General features: G+C 50.9%; 5 protein-coding genes across 5 annotated transcripts; all 5 read left to right on the top strand.

Annotated features, from left to right (window-relative positions):
• Positions 1 to 155: 155 nt before the first annotated feature.
• On the top strand, positions 156 to 1,584 carry BU24DRAFT_424010 (uncharacterized protein). Its single transcript, XM_033528395.1, has 2 exons — positions 156 to 1,106; positions 1,169 to 1,584. Exons 1-2 carry the CDS (start codon positions 362 to 364, stop codon positions 1,366 to 1,368), a joined length of 945 nt encoding a protein of 314 aa, XP_033383443.1. The 5' UTR covers positions 156 to 361; the 3' UTR covers positions 1,369 to 1,584.
• A 361-nt stretch (positions 1,585 to 1,945) lies between these two features.
• BU24DRAFT_372002 (class II aldolase/adducin domain protein) lies at positions 1,946 to 3,136 on the top strand. The gene is made up of 2 exons (XM_033524487.1): positions 1,946 to 2,219; positions 2,299 to 3,136. Exons 1-2 carry the CDS (start codon positions 2,030 to 2,032, stop codon positions 2,907 to 2,909), a joined length of 801 nt encoding a protein of 266 aa, XP_033383442.1. The 5' UTR covers positions 1,946 to 2,029; the 3' UTR covers positions 2,910 to 3,136.
• A 203-nt stretch (positions 3,137 to 3,339) lies between these two features.
• Positions 3,340 to 7,929, top strand: BU24DRAFT_424008 (uncharacterized protein). The gene is made up of 4 exons (XM_033528394.1): positions 3,340 to 6,646; positions 6,709 to 7,093; positions 7,150 to 7,264; positions 7,318 to 7,929. Exons 1-4 carry the CDS (start codon positions 3,621 to 3,623, stop codon positions 7,557 to 7,559), a joined length of 3,768 nt encoding a protein of 1,255 aa, XP_033383441.1. The 5' UTR covers positions 3,340 to 3,620; the 3' UTR covers positions 7,560 to 7,929.
• Positions 7,930 to 11,074: 3,145 nt separating this feature from the next.
• BU24DRAFT_482612 (uncharacterized protein) lies at positions 11,075 to 14,423 on the top strand (the record flags this gene model as incomplete). The annotated part of the gene is made up of 4 exons (XM_033533248.1): positions 11,075 to 11,255; positions 11,306 to 12,032; positions 12,085 to 13,255; positions 13,338 to 14,423. 4 exons carry the CDS (start codon positions 11,075 to 11,077, stop codon positions 14,421 to 14,423), a joined length of 3,165 nt encoding a protein of 1,054 aa, XP_033383440.1.
• Positions 14,424 to 17,189: 2,766 nt separating this feature from the next.
• BU24DRAFT_228223 (uncharacterized protein) lies at positions 17,190 to 18,880 on the top strand. The gene has a single exon (XM_033522137.1). The coding sequence runs from the start codon at positions 17,487 to 17,489 to the stop codon at positions 18,735 to 18,737; it is 1,251 nt and encodes a 416-aa protein (XP_033383439.1). The 5' UTR covers positions 17,190 to 17,486; the 3' UTR covers positions 18,738 to 18,880.
• The last annotated feature ends 719 nt before the right edge of the window (positions 18,881 to 19,599 follow it).

Here is a 19,599-nt window from a genome sequence, read left to right as displayed (position 1 = left end):
CACATGCGTCATGGAATCAGTGCAAGGGAAAGTTCGATAAGCTTGGCGGAAATTATATGATCCGGGCTCTGTGGCGCAAATGTGGCGCTCGACCTCACTAACTGTACGAGTACTAGCATCTAACAGCTGCACTTAACGCCCGTTCGAGCCGAAGTCGATCACTGCGGGAGGCACAAGCGCATCGGCTGCCCTGCGCGCATGTCCTGGCTTGTTCATTGTCATGGCACTTTCAAGTCCAGGTTCCGGTGCCGTTGTTGCTACTTTCCGAGCAGATCAGCCTTCACTCTTGCAGTGATTCCATCATTCCTATCGCGGTGAACCTGGACGACCAATCAGTGGCGTATTGTACTTTCATCTCACCATGTCCGACTACCATTCACTGAACGACCCCAACAACCCTCCTCCCCGACCCATCGAGTTTTCTGCGCCGAACAACGACAGCTCAAATACCAACCCTAACCAGGGCCAACCTAATTCTTCGACCGACTCGCCCGCACTTTGGTCCTTCGACGACATCGTGGACTTGCCACCCTCGCCGACGCCTCCCTCGCCTCCGCTCCCGCCGCCCCGATCTGCTGCCTTTCTCGATCAAATCCTGAACCCAGGTCCGGCCCCGGCGAGCTCTTCTAGTTTCTTCACTCCTTCAACAGTCTTTCGTCAAGATTTCGACTTCTCGAGAAGACCAGCTGCAGACGTGTCCGGGGCAACCCAAAACTCTTCCTATTCAGATACCTCCATGCCGCCTGCAAGATCGTCGCGGGCATCGCGTCGGAACAGTGGGGTCGTGGATCTAACTGATGATCCGGATCCGCCTGCGAGGAGATTGAGTGCCCAGTCTGGGGGCGCTGGACCATCGGCGAAACGTCGAAAACGCTCAGATGGGGGAGCTGTGCCCGCCGTGAGCAAGGACAAGAAAGCAAGTACGGTCGAAATCGGAGAGGTTGACCTAACCGAGGAGAATACACCACTCAAGGAGGCTTTGGACAAGCAAAGAGCGGACGCAGTCAAGGCACAGCAAAAGCCAGAGGAGAAGGCGACAAACTTCAACACACTCACCTGTGTCATTTGCATGGATACACCGACTGATCTAACGGCAACGTCATGTGGTACGTCTCGCTTTTTGCTGGCTCTAGTTTGGTATGAAGTTTACTGATATACTTTCACCTAGGTCATATTTTCTGTCACAGCTGCTTAATGGAAGCACTGATAGCTGGCGAAGAACGCTCCGCACCCGGCGAGCCTCGACGATCTCAATGTCCGGTCTGCCGTAAACATATCAGCCGAACAAAGCAGACTGATATCATTCCTCTTTTGCTCATGAAAGGATTGGCAACGCAGCCACGGAAGAAACTGAGAACAACTACATGACCGGGCCTCTAGAATGCATTACAGCATCTAGCGTGTGGATTCCCTTGATCAGTGTTTGGATACTGGAAGCTTCGTATGAGGACAACTTCTCAATGATTGCTTCAGTCGGCAAAGTAATTATTGCTACAGTAAGGTGTAGCAAAGTAAAGTAGGCACTCCTGTTAGGACTATTTATGAGTGAAACATGATATACCCCAATATAATCTCTATTCATTACTTTTGGTCTAGATCCCTTACTGTGAACAAGCCGAACAATGTACCATCCATCCCTGCTATGATGAACAGAGTTGACGTTGCCGAATCGCCCAATTGCGAGATCGTGGTGTCCAATGACGGGATGGAAAGCGTGCAGATCATTGCGGGGAAGCTCTACCCGAAACGACGGTTATCCGAGATAATAAACACCGAAGAAGAACGTCACAACCCCAATGAGATCTTTACTATTTGCAATATTCAATTCACGATGAATTCCGTAAGAGCACAAGTATCTAGACATATAACACGCGCTACCTGCCCGAGACTTTGTCCCTTCCGTTCTCCACCACTTCTCCATAGCCCATTTCTTCGAACAATCACCACATCAACCACCGCAAAAGCTAGCATCGCGGAAGCACGACGAGTGGACCATGCCGAGGACATAGGAAACCAGACTGTGGCCGCTATGGGCCGAACGACTTCTGGCCAAGCACTGCAAATCAGAAGATACCCTACTTTCAAGACACCGGAGGACGAGCGTTTGTATAGGAAACAGCATCTTGCCGCTGCGTATAGGGTGTTTGCTTCCAGGGGGTTTGATGAGGGCGTGGCGGGTCATATCAGTGTTCGAGATCCGATTCTCACGGATCACTTTTGTACGTTTCTTGCGGCTTTCGTCGTTGTGCGACGGGTCACTATAACTATGTTCGCCCAGGGTCGAACTAACAACCACAGGGCTCAACCCTCTCAGCAAGCACTTCTCACTCCTCCGCGTCTCCGACCTAATCCTCGTCAACGAAACCGGCCAAGTAGTCCAAGGTAACGAGCCCATCAACGCCGCCGCCTTCGCAATCCACTCCGCGATCCACCGGGCGCGACCCAACGTCCACGCCGCATGCCACGCACACTCCACGTACGGCAAGGCATTCAGCGCCCTCGGCCGCCCCCTCGACATGATCACTCAGGACTCGCTCCGCTTCTACAACTCGCACGCAGTTTACGAGCAGTTCGGAGGCGTGGTGCTCGCGGCGGAAGAGGGGGAGCGCATTGCTTCCGCGCTAGGCGACGGAAAGGCGGCAATCTTGCAGAATCATGGGATCTTGACTGTGGGGGAGACGGTGGATGAGGCGGCATTTTGGTTCCTCAGTTTGGAGAAAACGTGTCAAGCGCAGTTGCTCGTGGATGCCGCGTGTGCTGGGAATCCGGAGAACACAAAGAGGATTATTCCTGACAAGGAGGCGGAGGAGAGTTATAAGCAGGTTGGGACGCCAGAGAAGGGTTGGTTGGCGTTTCAAGGGTATTATGATGAGATTTTGCATCGCACAGGTGGAGATTTTCTGCTGTAAACAACAGCATGTATAGGACGAAAGATGCCCATCTTTGAAAGCGACATACTAGGTGGATGAAACGAAGTAATAGTAGAGACGGCTGGTTTCTAATTTGGAGTCAGCGTCGACTTACTACGTTGGTATGATTAACCTCTGGTGGTGTCTCAGGATGTTCGCTGCAAACATCGAAGATGTCCCTTCCTGTCTTACGATGCGATGATATGTTTGTTGTAGTTGGAACCCGGGGCCGATCACGTGGCCAAGCAGAACGGATGGAAAGGCACGATGCCACCACTCTGATTGGTTCGATGTGAATCGACATTGCTGTGGCTGTTGGCATACATCCATATACGGGTACAAGTATTTAAAGTATCCACATTTCAGGGTCTTACATCTAGATCAGTCCATGCCGAATCGTTTTCTAGAACACGATTACGATCATCTTACTCTTAGCATGGGCATGCGCGGCATGCGATTTTAGTCCATGTGGGAATGGGAATCTAAGAAAATGCCCATCCTTAGATCCGCTGGAGTTTGGAGATCCCACCTCTACTCGCCACCCACTCTTTTCTAAACATCCCATCCCATCCCCTCCTTCCCCCTCCTTGCCACGCTCCTCTCCCCGACCCAACACAAGGCCTAGAACATACGAGTAAGTTGTCCAACGTCGGCCCGTGGACGTTCAGGCTGCTCTATTGCCGCCGTTCACGTCGATCGACAGACAGAACCATGCAACACTCGTCCCGCCCTGTTCGATCCGTATCGGAGGCGAAACGACTGCGCGATGTCTTCTTGCTCTACAGCCTCGCTTTCAAGGACCTCCCTAGTGTCCAGCTCACAGGGACCTCGCCAGACAGTTGGGGACTCCCAAAGGATCATGTTGCATCCCCCTCCAAGGACTCGGCTTTGACGGCCTTCGCGCAGCTGGCGTGTACACGACTAGGAGCTAAGCGGGCGATGATCTCGCTCGTAGACAAACAGCATCAACATATCCTCGCAGAAGCCACCCCGGAGCTGAGTTTGCGTGCGAGCTCGCGCTCTGATGTGCACAACTCCCTTTGGCTCGGGAGTGTCAGTATTCCTAGATCGTTGGCTCTGTGCGAGAGCGTCCTCAACCTTGATGCCTCTTCGGTCACAGGGAAGGATCCAGTGGTCATCATCAATGATATGTCCCAGAGCGAAATTTACTCAAATTATGACTACGTCAAGAACGCACCACACCTGCGCTTCTATGCCGGCATACCACTAGTCAGTCCCTCTGGCGCAATCGTCGGTGCTCTATGCATACACGATGATAAGTCCCGAGACGGATTGTCGGAGGCAGATGTGATCGTCCTTCTGGACCTCGCGATAACCATTGCCGAGTACCTCGACACGTATACCATCAAGAATCATTTTCGCCATGGCGAACAATTAACTAGGGGGCTTATCTCCTTCTCAGATGGAGCCAGCACTCTACAACCTTTCCAAGACGATGTTGAGCAGGCTTTACCCCCCAGTGCAGAACTACCCAATAATTACGAAGCAGAAAACACGATTGACCAGTCACAGCACAATCTCGAACCCAGTGCGAAAAGGCTCCCTGAACTAGGTCCACAAGACCATGAAAGCATTACTAGTAACAGCTCAGACCTAACAGTTACAACTCGTATGCTTTTCGGTGCGAAGCCCGCCGCTCAGACCTCACGCAGCGGACACAGCGGACACAGCACTGTGAGAAGGCTCCAGGAGAGCATTTTACCTGCAAATGCGAAATCAATGTTCGCACGAGCAGCCACTATCATGCAAGCGTCCAGCGACCTAGATGGTGTAGCATTCCTGGATGCTTCCGTCGCGGGCGTGCGAGATCGTGACCACGGACGAGCCACGGACCCTCATTTGGGAAGTTTAAGTAGTTCGGGCGAATCCAACGATTCAAAATCCAGTGAAAGCAGCAGTTTGGGCAGTCAACGTAGTTTCGTCTATCGGCCCAATCAGTCATCCAAATCAGACTCACCAAAGAAATGCCAGGTGCTTGCCTGCGCTATATCGGCTAAGGCCGCAAAATTGGCTGGTGGTGATTTACAACCTATCCTCGAGGTGGACTTCACTAGCCTTCTTCGCCAATTCCCCAACGGCAAGGTTCTCAACTTCGATAACGAAGGCGAACTTCTATCTTCTTCGGCAGAAGATTCTGACACGTCAAGTAGTGCTTCGACAGATGCAGCCGCCGCAGAAGAAGCATCCAAACGCAAGAACACTGCAATGCGTCTAAAACGTTCCTCCAAGGTTTTGCGAACCGCTCTACCACATGCGCGAAGTGTTTTGTTTGTTCCCCTGTGGGATTATGAGCGCTCAAGATGGTTTGCTGGGTGTCTTTGTTGGAGCAACAGCCTCGATCGATTACTCTCCCCCCTCGTGGATATGTCATATGTTAAGGTTTTCGGAAGCTCTATAATGACGGAGCTATCAAGGCTGGATGCGTTGGCCACGACGAGGGAGAAGACCACTTTTATGGCCTCTGTGTCGCATGAGCTTCGCTCACCGCTTCACGGCATCTTAGGCACTCTCGAATTCTTAAACGAGACGGCTCTAGACTCCTTCCAGAGCACGATGTTGAACTCACTTACTGCGTGTGGGAGAACGCTGCTCGATACAATCAACCATCTCCTAGACCACGCCAAAATGAACGACGTGAGGCCGCTTGCTTCCTCCAAGAAATTGAAGGGCACACAGACCATACGCATATACTCGAAGCCAAATCGATTCCTGAGGCCAAATTCCTGGCCTGCCAATGCTCCCGGCCTCGACCTAGGCATCGTTACAGAAGAAGTTGTGGAGGCAATGTTTTCAGGGCAATCCTATCTCTCGGTTGTAGGTGGGCATGGAGATCTACCAGACGTATCACCGGGACAGTCTACGACATCTTCCCCGGATCACGTATTACGACGGAAAACGTGCTACATCGTTCTTGATCTGTCACAAGAAGACGACTGGTCGTACTGTCTTCCAATCGGTGCTTGGAGGCGTATTGTCATGAACATCTTCGGCAACGCCATGAAATACACGCATAGCGGCCGCATTCACGTCCAGCTATCCGCAGGGGAACCACAGAAAGACAACGACAGATCTCGCGTCATCACTCTAACCATCACAGACTCCGGATCAGGCATAGGTGCCGATTTTCTCGCCAACCAGATCTTCGAACCCTTCACGCAGGAGAACCCACATTCGAGCGGCACCGGCCTGGGTCTCAGCATCGTACGCCAAATTATCGAGAGCATTGGCGGAAAAATCGAGGTCCAAAGCGACCAATCCGTCGGCACGAAGATGACCATCAAGATGGGCCTTCTACGACCGGAAAACATCTACGAAGTGTCTCCCCAACGACAGCAATTCCTCTCGATCCTGCCCCGCTTGAAGAACAAGCGCATCTGCATCCTCCACCGGAAATACGAGCCCCCGACTGAAACTTCCGGCGCACCCCAGGACGTCGAGGGCATGTCGCATTTCGTTGACGCTCTCGCGAAAACCCTGACCGAGACTCTGGGCATGAAAGTCGTCCAGACGACAGAGTGGGAGGGCCACGATGCAGACCTCGTTATTTGCCCCGAACCTTCCTTCGCGTACCTCAACGCCATCCGGCAGCACAGGAGATCGGACGGAAAGGCTCCGGTGTCTATCTTCATCGCGCTGGATGCTTTAGAGGCGTCGACGTTGCGATCGGACGTCCGCGTTAGCAACAAGGAGTCCGTAGTCGAAATCATGACGCAGCCGTAAGTTTTTCACGCCCGTACTTCCCCCTACCACCACACGCACTAACGCATGCCTTCCAAAGTTGCGGACCATACAAACTAGCCTACATCATCGACCGCTGCCTAAACCGCTTCGGTCTCCCCGAGGAGAACGTCCCGTCGCCGTTCACGCCATTACAAAGCCCACACGTCAGTCTATCCAGGAGAGCGAGGGACGAAAGTCTCGGCTCGGTCGAAAGCAGTGGCGGCTCGGACTACTTTGGCAGAAGCTCTGAGATGTATTCTTCTAATTCGTCGCTCAAGTTCCCAGTTGCACAGGACGATGAGGCAGAGGTTAATACCCCGACGGTGAAAACAACGCCTAAGGCCACACCAGTGGAAGATCAAGGGCTTACACCCCCATCACTAAACGAGATACAGAAGGGCGCACGCATACTAATCACGGACGACAATCCTATAAATAGGAAGGTGAGATAAGGCATATACACTATCTTTGCAGATCGTTTTGCTAAATACACGATCAGCTCCTCGTAGCGTTCCTGAGGAAACGCTCGACGCCATACGCGGAAGCCACCAACGGCCTCGAAGCTCTGCTCTCCTACCAAGAACGTCGTGGTAGATTCGACGTCGTCCTTATGGGTAAGTTCTCTTTTGCACCCAGTCACGTCTTAACTCATCTGAACTATGAACAGATCTATCCATGCCAGTTATGGACGGCATGACGGCTACACGACGGATCCGCGAGTACGAACAGAAGCACAAGGCGCCCCGCTCATACATCATCGCTCTCACGGGTCTTGCCTCGGCGAGCGCGAGGCTGGAAGCATGGAGCTCCGGGGTGGACTTCTTCATGACGAAGCCGGTTGACTTCAAGGAGCTCGGCAGGGTGATCGAGAAGGAGAGGGAGAGGCGAAGTAATGTCGTGGGCGATTGAGGAACGATTCAGGTTACGGCGTTTTCCATCCTTGGAATCTTAATGTTGGATCCGATATTGTCCCAGCTGATGATCGTTTCATTGGCCTCCAAAGGCCATTCAAAAGATAGAGGCGTACAGGGCAAGAGACGCTCTGCGTCGTGCCCGCAACAAGGCCCAATCCAAGGTGCTCCGCTCATCGTGCCGACCTTTGTGTCTGTACGCGCGATGATGGCCGCCAGTAATTCAGCAGTGATCCGCTGATTCGGATCAGGAAGCAACATGGCGAGGCACCACTCCAGAGCTGGTAGAATCCTCGCCCCATCTACCCGCCCGCGGCCCGCACCGTACACATTTCGCGGCTGCCTCGCGGCGGAATAGAGTTCCCGTATCCAATGTAGAACTCTTTCCATCGACTTGCAATAACTTCTGACCCCATACTCTGCCGTGACCTGTTGATGAAGCCTCTCCACCGTGCACCCATGTTCCCGAAGAAGATGTGTGACCATCTCTAGAAACACGCATCCCAACGAAAAGACATCCGAACTCCTGCCCCGCTCATCCCACTCCTCGACTTCGGGCGAGCAGTACATTTCCGTCCGTCGATCCACGCGGCCCGTCGTCTTCGTCGACATGTCCTCCCACGCATCCTTCGAGATGCCGAAGTCAGCCAGCACGATCTCCGACCCCTTTATGAGTATGTTCGCAGGCTTGACGTCCCTATGTTTGATCTTCTTAGCATGCAGATACGCAAACGCCATGGCGAGACAGCCGAACCAGCCGCGCATGGGAGAATCCGACTGCGAGCCTGGCTCCGTGTCGCTGGCGAAATATTCGGCAAGATTCATGTCTCCGACGGGGCTCATGATGATGGCGAATTCGTGCTTGAGGGTGTAGGTTGAGTGCAGGCGGACGATGTGCCGATGGGTGAGCGACTTCATGATGTTGGCTTCTGTGCTGATGTCGTGAAGGAAGCGGGCTTTTGCCTGCGGGGATCTGGGGCACACGACTAGTTTCCGTGCATAGAATTGGGGTGGTGAAGGGGTTTTGGGCTTGAGGTGCACTTTTTCGATGATCGTGTTGTAGCCGTGGCCGAGGCGGGTCGTTGCGATCCAGGGGACAGAGTCTTCAGTGAGGTAGTCGCAATGTCGTGGGATAGAGCCTCTAAAGTCGTGATGTGGTGTGACAATGTTGGTGTCCGGATCGGTTACTGTGGGTGGTACTGTTGGTGGTCGTGAACGGGTAGTGGATGCAATTGTCGACTTTGGCTCCTTGTTGATTGTGGATAATTCTGTCTTTGCCCTGAACGAGACATCCATGCTCGCGGCCGTCTGTTTCCGTACAGGTGATGGCTTTATGCCCCAATTTGAACTCAGATCTTGTATCTGCTGGATGTCCGGGATCTTTGAGGCGATTTCAGGGAAGCCAATGATTAGCATGTCTTTTATCGGCGTGAGTATGTTTTGGTATATGACCAATCGGGATTTCAGGTCGTCCTCTTGCAGGGAGGGATCCTCCAAGTCGTCTACAAAGGCATTGAAATCCAGACAGACGAGCAGGACTTTCAACAGCGGGTCTTCGATGTCGCCCTCGTACGCTTTAATGTAGCGGTCAAGCGCGATCTCGACTCCGAATTCCTCATGTTTTTCTTCTTCAGAGAGTTCGAGGCGCTCCTGGAATTCTATTTCGAGTAAGAGCAGTCCAAAGCTCGCCATGAAGATTCCAACGTCCCAGTCTTCGGTGTCGTTGGGATTTTCTCCAATGCTACTCGTGATTTTGAGTCGTCCAAACGCATATGGGGTTGCGAATTTTGACGGCTTGGTGATTGAAGGGAACAGGATCCCATCGAGATTCCACACCCCCTCAAACCATGCATTCTTGAACAAATATAGTAGACTTGAAGCTAGCAGGCATTGGAGTCGTCTTCTTTCGCCACGTCGAAGGATCGCCTTATGTGTAGCATTGCTCTCTTCTTTCATGAGATTGGACAGCGTGGTGAAGGAACTCAGGATATCCTCCCGGTTCAGTCGCGCGCGTCCTCGATTCTTTGAGGACGAGATGGTGTTGGCACTATATGTCAGATGAACAGGCATCAAGCGTGGTTTGGATTTCTGCAAACTTTGGCACAGGCGAAAAGGCTCTGTGATACTCATTTTAGGTTCACTGTTGTATTATTTTCAATACCTATTCATCAAAATGGGGGTTGTAGGGCTTACCAGTGGCGTTTACAGTGTATCGGATACCAAACTCGTTGGGGCTCCTCATCGGTGCATGTCGATAGTAATAGACGAATATCACAATTCGTATCGAAGAAGTCTGATAGCTCGATGCCTGCCGTGTGTTCCAAACCACAAGGGCCTAGATTACTCGACATGAGGTGCAGAAGGAGATCTAACTGTTGGCAGATGGTTTGTGCTTGCTTGGCGACGTGGACATCTCTCCTGGCCTGACCTTGATCCACCATGGCATTGGGAATGCCGTTTTTGTTGAGGAGAGGAAGCACTCGACTCAGGGTAGCGATGAATTGCGTCATTACTTCGACCAGTTTCTTTTCTTTCTCGAAGTTCAGGGAAAAGTTGATGACTAGAGCGGGCAAATGTTGTGCTGGAGGTCTGTCATTAATACTTCGATTATTCGTCTGGTTGGAGCGGTATTGCAAAGACATGGAGTCCCGAAGCATCATCAAGTTTGGATACCGGGCCTGGGAAAGTTTAGCAAAGAATAGGCCTATGACTTGGGATAAATACATCAGCGTCTGATTGATCTGTTCGTGGCCGATTATCCAGGCTATGAGCGGGGGCTACAGGGCTCACTAGTGTTTCCAGCATATTCAGAGTTTGGTGGAGATATCTCAAGCATCGCTCTATTAGAATGAACGGGACGTCTGTCAGATCACAAGGAACAGTTAATGGGCCGATCAGGAGCCCAATCTCGGCGAGTTTTGCTCGAATGAAGGGCTTGCATCCGTCGTTGTTCTCAGGCGTCAGGGCTTCCGTGAAAGAGTGATGGATGTCTTTGAGGAACTGGATATGAAGCTGAAGATCTGTGGCAAGAAGTACTTGGGTTGATCCAATGTCACAGCTTTCTTCATCTGCCATTACCAAGGCAGGTGCCATGGTTGCGCTCTATCCGTGCGTGTTGTCCGACCAAACTCTGCTGATTTGGATGGAGCTACGCGGAAGACTAAGTCGTGACCTGTCAAGATGTAGTGGGCAAATGGTAGCGAGAGGGGATAGACCTGAGATTGATGAAAGAACTGTCATGTAGATCGTGGAACGGACGGCGAAATGCCCCTTGCTGGAAGGGGAATTCTTGGCAAGTACTGTGATACCATCTGGACCTGACTCCTCATCTACTCATTGACATACTCCGGTACTTCGCGCTTGTGACTGACTGACCCCAAACACTGCAAACCTATGACATACGGTAAATACGACATGGATCCAGCTGTAGGACCTATGAATATCCAACCTCGAAGCATCCTTGGCGAACTATTACAATGTTCGGAGTTGTTCGAGACCTATGTTTCTTCTAACATGAAATCGCAAGAGCAAACTTTCGTAAATCAGTTATCCTGGAAACTGAGCATTTGGAGCAAATACCTGGGTGTCCAGGGCCGCGATGGTCTAGCACTCGATGACCGGCTGCAGGATTACGGCGATGTGAAGGACGCCATCATCGGCCTGCTGCAGCTTATCTCAGCAAGGCTTCGAAATGGTAGGTATCCAGGGTATTGTCCTTCATAGCACAGTACTAAACCTCCACAGCAGTACAGTCCACCGAGGAGGCCAATGTAACTGCCTCCGATGGAATCAAAAACGATATCTCCGAAGAGGTGGCTATACAACAGAGATGGCGAGTCTATGGAGGCAGGCCCTGGGAAGCAGTCGAAATGGCCCTAGACACATTGTTGGAGCTCGCAGCAACCATCAAAAAATCGACGATTCCAATGACCGCTGCTCATCTCGACGTTCACTATCCTCGTCCAGACGATTCCTACTTTCCTCAACTTGCGTCTACGTTAGCACGAAGCCGATTTCCCGCTGCACCAAAGTCATTGACTGACCAGTTAGGATATTCGATATATCTTCGACGAAAACGGCTCTTATATCAGCAACGACATGACAGAAAAGTTTCGTTTCCTTCCTCCGAGAAGCTACCGAACGTGGGATTCTTGGAAGAGAATTCATCACCACCTGGAGCTCCTGAAACTACGCCCTATCTCGTCCCCCGGGAAGTACGAGCGCGAGTGTCATTTTCTAATGTTGCTCCATCCATGACACAAGCATCAAGAATAGATGGCAGTCTATTACGTAGGAGAATGAAGAGTCGGACAGTGATATCGAGCCGTGTTAGTGGAAAGATTTCAAGAGAAGAAACCCATATTGATTACCCACCACTTCCCGAACCTGATAAGACAGCTCCCGGCTGGTGTGTCTGCCCTTTTTGTTCCAGGCCATTAGAATGTGCAGGTCTGAGCCCTACTAGATGGATGTAAGGTATCATATGAGCATGTTATGATAGCCAATACTTACACCCTGCGCAGAAAGCATGTCGAAGGAGATCTGAAGCCGTACGTCTGCATATCTGAGAAGTGCAGAACCTCACATCACTATTTCTCCTCGCAGCGAGAGTGGGCGGATCACATGGAGTCATTCCATGGCGGGTCCTGGTACCAGCGGATTCATATGACAACCTGGGCTTGTAACCTCGATCACGAAGAACAGCAGGAGTTCAATGATGAAGCCCAGTTTCGAGAGCATATTACGGCTTTGCATCCTGATATCTCCGAGCTTCGGGTGAATTCCCTAGCACGCCACAGTCGGGGCACTGGACTAAGAGATAGAAATGCTTGTCCTCTTTGTGAACGGGTACCCCATGGACTGTCACAGGGCAAGGACGCAGACATTCAACAACAGCTGCTCAGTCATATTGCAGATCATCTTAAATCGCTTGCGTTCTTTTCTCTACCTTCCACCGATCGACAAGTTATCAATGACACTAACAACTCGAGTAACAATTCAAATTTGAATCGGAGTAGTTCCAACGATGGTTTTCCGGAGTCGTTAGTTGAACAATCTTCTATGTCCATAGCAGACGGCGAGGCGCCTCACTTCGATCGCCTCTCACTCGTGCCAGAGATTCCCCTTGACGCAGCTTCATGCAACGTAGAGGAAGATTGGAGCAATCTCAACCTACCAGAAAAGGACACCGGCGACAACGTTGTTGTTGAACATTTCAAGTCATTGCAAGAGGCCCAGGCTACCGATGCAGAAAGATCGACCCGACAACAAAGATCTAAGAAAGACATGGAAGAACGACTAACTCTGGAAACGAAAATCGCTCAGAATCCGATCGTTCAACATACAATCGCAATTATCAATCTTTTCAGATCTTTACGAAAAATAGTTGGATCAAAATGCCCATTAAAAACCGAAGGTTGTAGAACGGGAATGGGCGTCCATTTCGGAAAGATCTGTGCTCAAGAAAGTATATTTATGTTCACTTCATCCGCAATTTTATCGATAAACATACCGCTTGATACATCGGATCCCTTGGCGTTCATGAAAAACACTGTCGACCTTGTTACAGTCGACAGACTCAATGCCTACATAAGGGACTGTTCACCACAACATAAAGACTATTTACACACAACGGAAAATTTGCAACATAGGCTAGAAGTGATCATAGACTGCCTATCTTCAGACAAGAGCAATGTAAGTCAGTAGTTGAATGGCCTTACTTCCGACTGTAAACACCACTCCAGTGTCACTGCTCTATCTCGCTGATATCTCGTAGCCACGATCGACATCTCCCGATCCAGTCAATTGGAATCACGACAAGTCTGTTCTCTCGGAGGTCCAGTACCATTGGGATATGACTGAATTACAGTTGAGAAGCATTGATTTCTACAACGAAATGTTGCGGGCCATCACCCAACAAATATTGAACTCGGGAACATCGAGTCGTGATCCAAGCGAAATCTGTCAGCGTTACCTGTGTCCTAAATGCACAGGTACTCTCGCAAACTTTCCCAACACAACTACGTATACACGTAAGTATCTTGGCTCAATGATTGAATTTGCCGCACCCAACGACTGCTGGATCTGCATGCAAATCTGTGAAGCGTCGAGTAGGATTGTCCATCTCGACGATAGCTACCTTGTCTATGCTAACGTCAAACCCATGAGAACGGTGCCAAATGCTATGGTGCTGTTATCTGGTGACGGAATGGATGATTCATGTGTCGAAACTTGTCATATCTACCAGCTAGAGAGACCCAAACTTGCCTCCGCGGATGGAACGCTCGGTCATCTGTACCTCTTCGAAGGTGGAAAGCACCTCGGGGGTGAGATGAACAAATTCACTCGGATCGAAAGGTTGCGGTTGGCTCATGACCTGGTCGACAGTATTCTTCATATCTACGACGTGGGGCTTTCTGACCAGTGTCTCGATCTTTTCTCTGTGCATGAGACCGTTAGACGCCCATATTTTACTTTCTATGGTCGAGTTCTAGAGGACTGCGAAGTGCCGATCTCGAAGGAGCCATCTTTGAATTGGACATTGTACGTGGTTGCCATTCAGCTAATCGAGCTGTGGACCAACAAAAAGATTGAAGATCTGGAGGACGATGAGGAGATGGTCCTCAGTGAGGAATTTCCGTTTGGACCGATGTGGGGCCATGCCGTGCAGATTGTCGAGAGAGGACTCTTGCAAGACGCCGGAAGGAAGTACGAAGAGGCAGTGAAGTCGTGTCTTTTCTGTGACATGGCGTGTGACGTAGCAGAAGATTTCAGACTTCCAGAATTCAGAAACGCTGTTCGGAGGGAGGTGTTGTCGAAACTGGCGGAGGCGTTAGAGATGCATATCTTTAACGCTCAATGAACAATGCCAGTAGACGAATACTGTTCCATTTTTCGATCAAGTATAGATTAGCTCATGATACATTTTTTTTCGTTCGTCTTCTAACCTAGCGCAATTAACGTCAAATCATCAGAAGAAATATTTCCTGGCTTGTGATAAAATGTTCTTTTTGCATACATCCTCATGGAGGACACTTGCCAAAGCAGTGGGCGGAGGTTAAGGTATACCACATTGTCCATCCCTACAAAGGAGAGTCCAACCTGTACTTTCATCGCCATCACAATTAACTAGCATTAACAACTTTGACAACATCAACCACTATAGCACTCTCGTCTCTGGATTAAATAACTTGACATGATCCAGGTCCAAGAATACACCTCAGCTTCAGAAATAAGTACTTAGCTATAGCTGCACAGCATCACGACGCAGCACAGACACCTCAAAAACGTACCCACTTCCCCTAATTCCCCTAACCTCCCTTCCCATCTCCCCTACTCGCCCTTCCCCCGTTCCGCCTTTCTACGACTCAGTAATTCATCAATCCCTTGCAACCTAGCTACCCATAATCCAGGTCAAATGCTCTTGTTTCTATTTTCCCACCCAGCTTCCGGGCCGTCGGGTCAATTACTCCCTTTCTTTCTCCCTCCCTTGTTCAACCCCTTGTCCTCCTGGACCAACTCAATCCTCCGATTCGTCACTTCTTGTGATTTGAGGTTTTATACGAGGTAATTCACGCATTACATCGTTGTTTGTTCCGATTGGTGCATTTGAGGTTGTGGATTTTATGTTTCTCTTAATCATACAGTATGCTTGAACTTGGTTGGATGCTCGTCTATAGCATGAATTGAATGCCCCACCGACTCTTACAGACATCTAGTTATTCGAAATGACAACCAGGCACCAAGATACCCAACTCCCTTCCTACCTGACGTCCTTACCCAATCTCTAAGCTCGCACATCACCATCTCCACAGCTCTCCAAAATAGGGGTCTCCCATCTCTGGTACACTAACCTCACCATCCGTGCCATCTTCCTCCCAATCCATCCTAGCGTCCCGATGAATACACACATCCGGTTTAGCGACTCAGTTAGTGCCGATGCCCGATACCCGATCGTACTTTTAATCTAAATTAATCACTCGGTGTGGGATGATGTTGGGTAGAGGCTGAGAGCGTAGAAGGATATTGTGGAGCTGAGGAAGAGTGGAGGGCTGGGGTGGATTGGTTGAGCGATGGGGATGGGGTGTCATAGGGGTCCAGCTAGCCAGGTACTCGTACTGTGTAGTGTAGGTAAGTGTAGTATTCCGTCTCCTGAGTGGACTCGACAATACAGTGTGGAAGTACTCCGTATCTAGTCTATCAATACAGAGTACGGTCGAATTGGAAAGAGGTCAAGAATCAAAGCGTTGTTATTGTCATTGTTTGTGAATTATCACGAGTCCAGGTGGTTCATTGTTATTGTACCACAGCGTCTAGACCACGCATACAAACAAAGACGCCGTGTCTGGAACCTGCAGCACACATGTACCTACATAGGTTCAATATATGTGGGGATTTGTTTATCCTTCCGTACCTACGGAGTACTTGTACATACTCCGTACCCCCGTAGTGGTGGCAAAACAGAAGATGTGTTTTCTCGGACGCATTTGTTTCCGTCCGCAGCGTTTGGTTTTCATGAGATGCATTGATGAGCATTAATTCGATGCATTGACTTCGCTGTTTATTTGATGTTGGATACGGAGATTTTAAGGAGGGTAGGTGGGAATAGCAGTGATGATTAAGATCAGGCGGACAGGGACAAGGGGAGGTTCTTGAGTGGGAGTATTGTATGTATTGGGTACGGAGTATTAGGTATTAGGGGAGTCGTTATTGGGATTGGGATGGGCACGATGGGCACACGCCGAGGACGCGTGACGCGCTAAACACGGGACCGGGCCAGGCGCTGGTGGTGGCAGTAGGGTAGGGTTAGGCAGGGCATTTTAGTAGGTAAGGCGGGTTTAGTCACATTGCGAGCTGCTGGTTGAAGATGTTTGAGTAGCTGTTTGATTGCTGTGGTGATTGTGTATCGTGTATGTGTTGTATCGTAGTTGTGTGATATATGTGTTGAGTTGGTCCCTCGTTTGTTGGATATGGCTGATGATACTTGTAGTGTAGTAGTTAATTACTAGGAGTGGCAAGTACCAGTAAAGACAATCAACTCGTGACTTGTCTAGATCTGGCTGTTCCTTCCCGACTGAGGGTATCTGACCTGCACCTGCACCTGCCACATTGTCAGCTACTACTCGTACCTTCCTCACTACTGGACGCCAACCAACGGCCACCAGGAACGGATCATCCAATTCATCCACTTCCACTTCCTCTTCCACTTCCACCTACAGCCTCACCTTCTTCATCTTCATCTTTCCACTCCACCTCTCACTCACTTCTATCACCACCCATCCACCATCCAACTCTTGTCCTCGCAACTAATCCATCCATCCTCTTCCAATAAACCCAACACGACACCATACGACACGGAATACAACCCGACCAACGCTCCGGAGCCACTCACAATTCTCCACCCCATCCCCGCTAAAACTTCAACCTTCGCTCTCCGGAGGCTGAAACGCGCAAGGTCCCCTCCGCGTCCCCTCAATGCCCCCATCCTTTTAGCTGCTCTGGTCAAGACTGGTCAAGACTGGACTGGTCTGTTCTCTTCTTCCCTTTCCCTCTCTCCGATACGGTACGATTACCACCAATAATCTCTACAACGTCCACCACTACCACTACACAACCTTACAACCACGATACCCAATACGTACCCAATCCATACCCGACCGCTGTCACTACTGGATGCATTAGTTACTGCGTTTGCACTACCTCTGCACATGCACATGCACACTGCACACTGCACACATTCACTACTGCTACTGCTAGGTACATGCACTGCAGTTGCACTACCTAACAACCTATCCTCCTCATATCATCACTTCCTCCTGTCTCCACCTCACCTCATTTACCTGCGCTCTCCTAACTCCCCTTCCATCTCCTACCGCCTAGTCTAGTCTACTATTATGTATACTACCCGTCGTCGTCTTCATCCATCATGACAACCCCCGACTCCTCTTGCTCCCCTCCCGCCAACTCTCCCTCTCCCTCCTCATCCGCCTCCACGTCGACTGCTGCCTCCTCCACCCACCGGCAACTCCCCCAGGACAGCAACACGGCGACCAACCCCGATACGAGCTCCGACAACTTCGACGACACCACCGATATCATCAAGCGCCTCAAGGCCATGACCACGGTCCCTCCCGTCATTGAAGAAGAGCCTACCACCGCTTCCAGCACTTCCACCTCCTCTCTCTCCACCATGGGCGAATTCAACTCTCTCAGCCGCCAGACGAGCAACTCCTCTGACGACAGCTTCACCTCCCAGCACCAGCGACGACCCACTACGCCGCGCGCGCAGACCGACCCTTCGGCGCTCGACATGTTCTCCACCCACAGTCCCCGTCCGCGCAACCGATCTCCATACTCCCGCTCGCACCTACGCTCCCACAGCAGCTCCAGCTCCCTCAGCGCTCCTCCCATGCTTCGCGCACACTCGCTGCCTTCGGTCATAAACTCCAGCGGCCACCTCTCTCTTGCACCCTCTCCCATACCCTTCCATCGCCCGGCCTCTCCTCTCCGCTCTCCCAAGCGGACCCGGAGCCCGATGAAGTTGGCAGAGGACTCGTACATTCACTCAGGTGCTCCCAGCGTTTGCGATATATCCGAGGATGCCGAGCTGGAATTGACCCCTCGGGCGAGCGGTGGATTGTCCTATACTCCACTCATCCACTCGTCCCCTACGTATGCATCCAACGGGCCCCTTCCTCGCCCCAACAGGAGGCGTCCGGCTTCGCCCTTGTATCATACCGTGCCCTTCGGCTCGGCAATCAGCTCTCCTGCCGTTCGCACGCCGACGTCGAACCCCAGCTCCCCACTTCTTTCGGCCCAGAAGTTCAACGAACCGTTCCCCGGCACGAGCTCTACCTACTCATCTTCGGTTACCTCTTCGATGCCATCTACCCCTACCTCCATGCGCTCCCGCAGTCCCTCCATTTCGTCTCTCGAGACTATCCCCGATACCCCAGATGCCGAGGCAGAGGCAATCGAGGAAGAGCGCATCGCGAAGATGCGGGCCATCGTGGAAGGCGACAAGGACGGTGAGGAAGGAACGAGGAGGTCCAGTTTGGATGTTCCCGGGGAGAGACGCACCTTGGGGTTCGGCAAGCGAGATGCTCGCAAGAGATGGAGTGTCTGCGGTGCCGAAAGGCGAGGAGACCTGGACTTGGAGACCATCTGGGAAGATTGAGTCGCCCAAAAGGGCATAAGGTCGCTTGACACAGCGACTCTCGTCTGGTGGATTTTCCTCCAAAGAAAAAGAGAAAATCGGGACATGCCGTAATGGTATTCCCTGTACAACAGCATTACCGGAAGTTTTTCAATTGGGATAGGCATATTATGGCGTTATCGGCGGTTTTCTATTTCACGCAGACTTTCGTCTGCTCATTAGCCAGCACGAAGGGTGGTGTTCTCTCTTCTATTTTCGATGTTCTATTTCCTTTTCCTCAACCATTGTTTCTATCCGTGTACGGGACATGGAGCATGGTTTCACGATACGATATGGTGGAGAGCTTTTTGTTTATGCTCCCACGAATGCACGCGTGCCTGCATCATTGCACACGCAAGACCGTACACGACGACGAACGAGATCGAATCCTTCACATCAGCATGATACCCTCCGACAGCAAGGAGCACAGCGAGGAGCAATTGTTTTCTTCTTCCTTCTTCATTTACGAAGGACGAGCGGTCGGATTAGCCAGTCAATTGGAATTGACCAACAGCGATAGCAATTCTACTTTACCATTGACTGGAGAAACGTTTCCCGTATGACAAAACTGTGACCGTGATTTGATTGAGCGTTGACGACTATGGAAGAATTTACTTACCATGAGCAGAGAGTTGGGGAATAGAATGCGATGATGCAATGAACAGATCTCTGACTCACTGGATCACGATGGTAACCGTGACGACTCTGCGGTTAGGAGCACGCAATGCGCAACATCGCGTGCTGCTACTATGGGATGAAACTTGCCGCATTGTGACTCTTCAACCTCCCAAATTCCAACGAAAATCGAGTTGTTGAAGGACGACGTCGTCTTACCAATCCAAAG

Source organism: Aaosphaeria arxii (assembly GCF_010015735.1).
Source record: "Aaosphaeria arxii CBS 175.79 unplaced genomic scaffold BU24scaffold_5, whole genome shotgun sequence".
In the NCBI taxonomy this organism is placed as follows: Eukaryota; Fungi; Ascomycota; class Dothideomycetes; order Pleosporales; genus Aaosphaeria; species Aaosphaeria arxii.
Note: the sequence above shows the minus strand (reverse complement) of the source record. Positions and strands in the feature narration are given on the sequence as shown.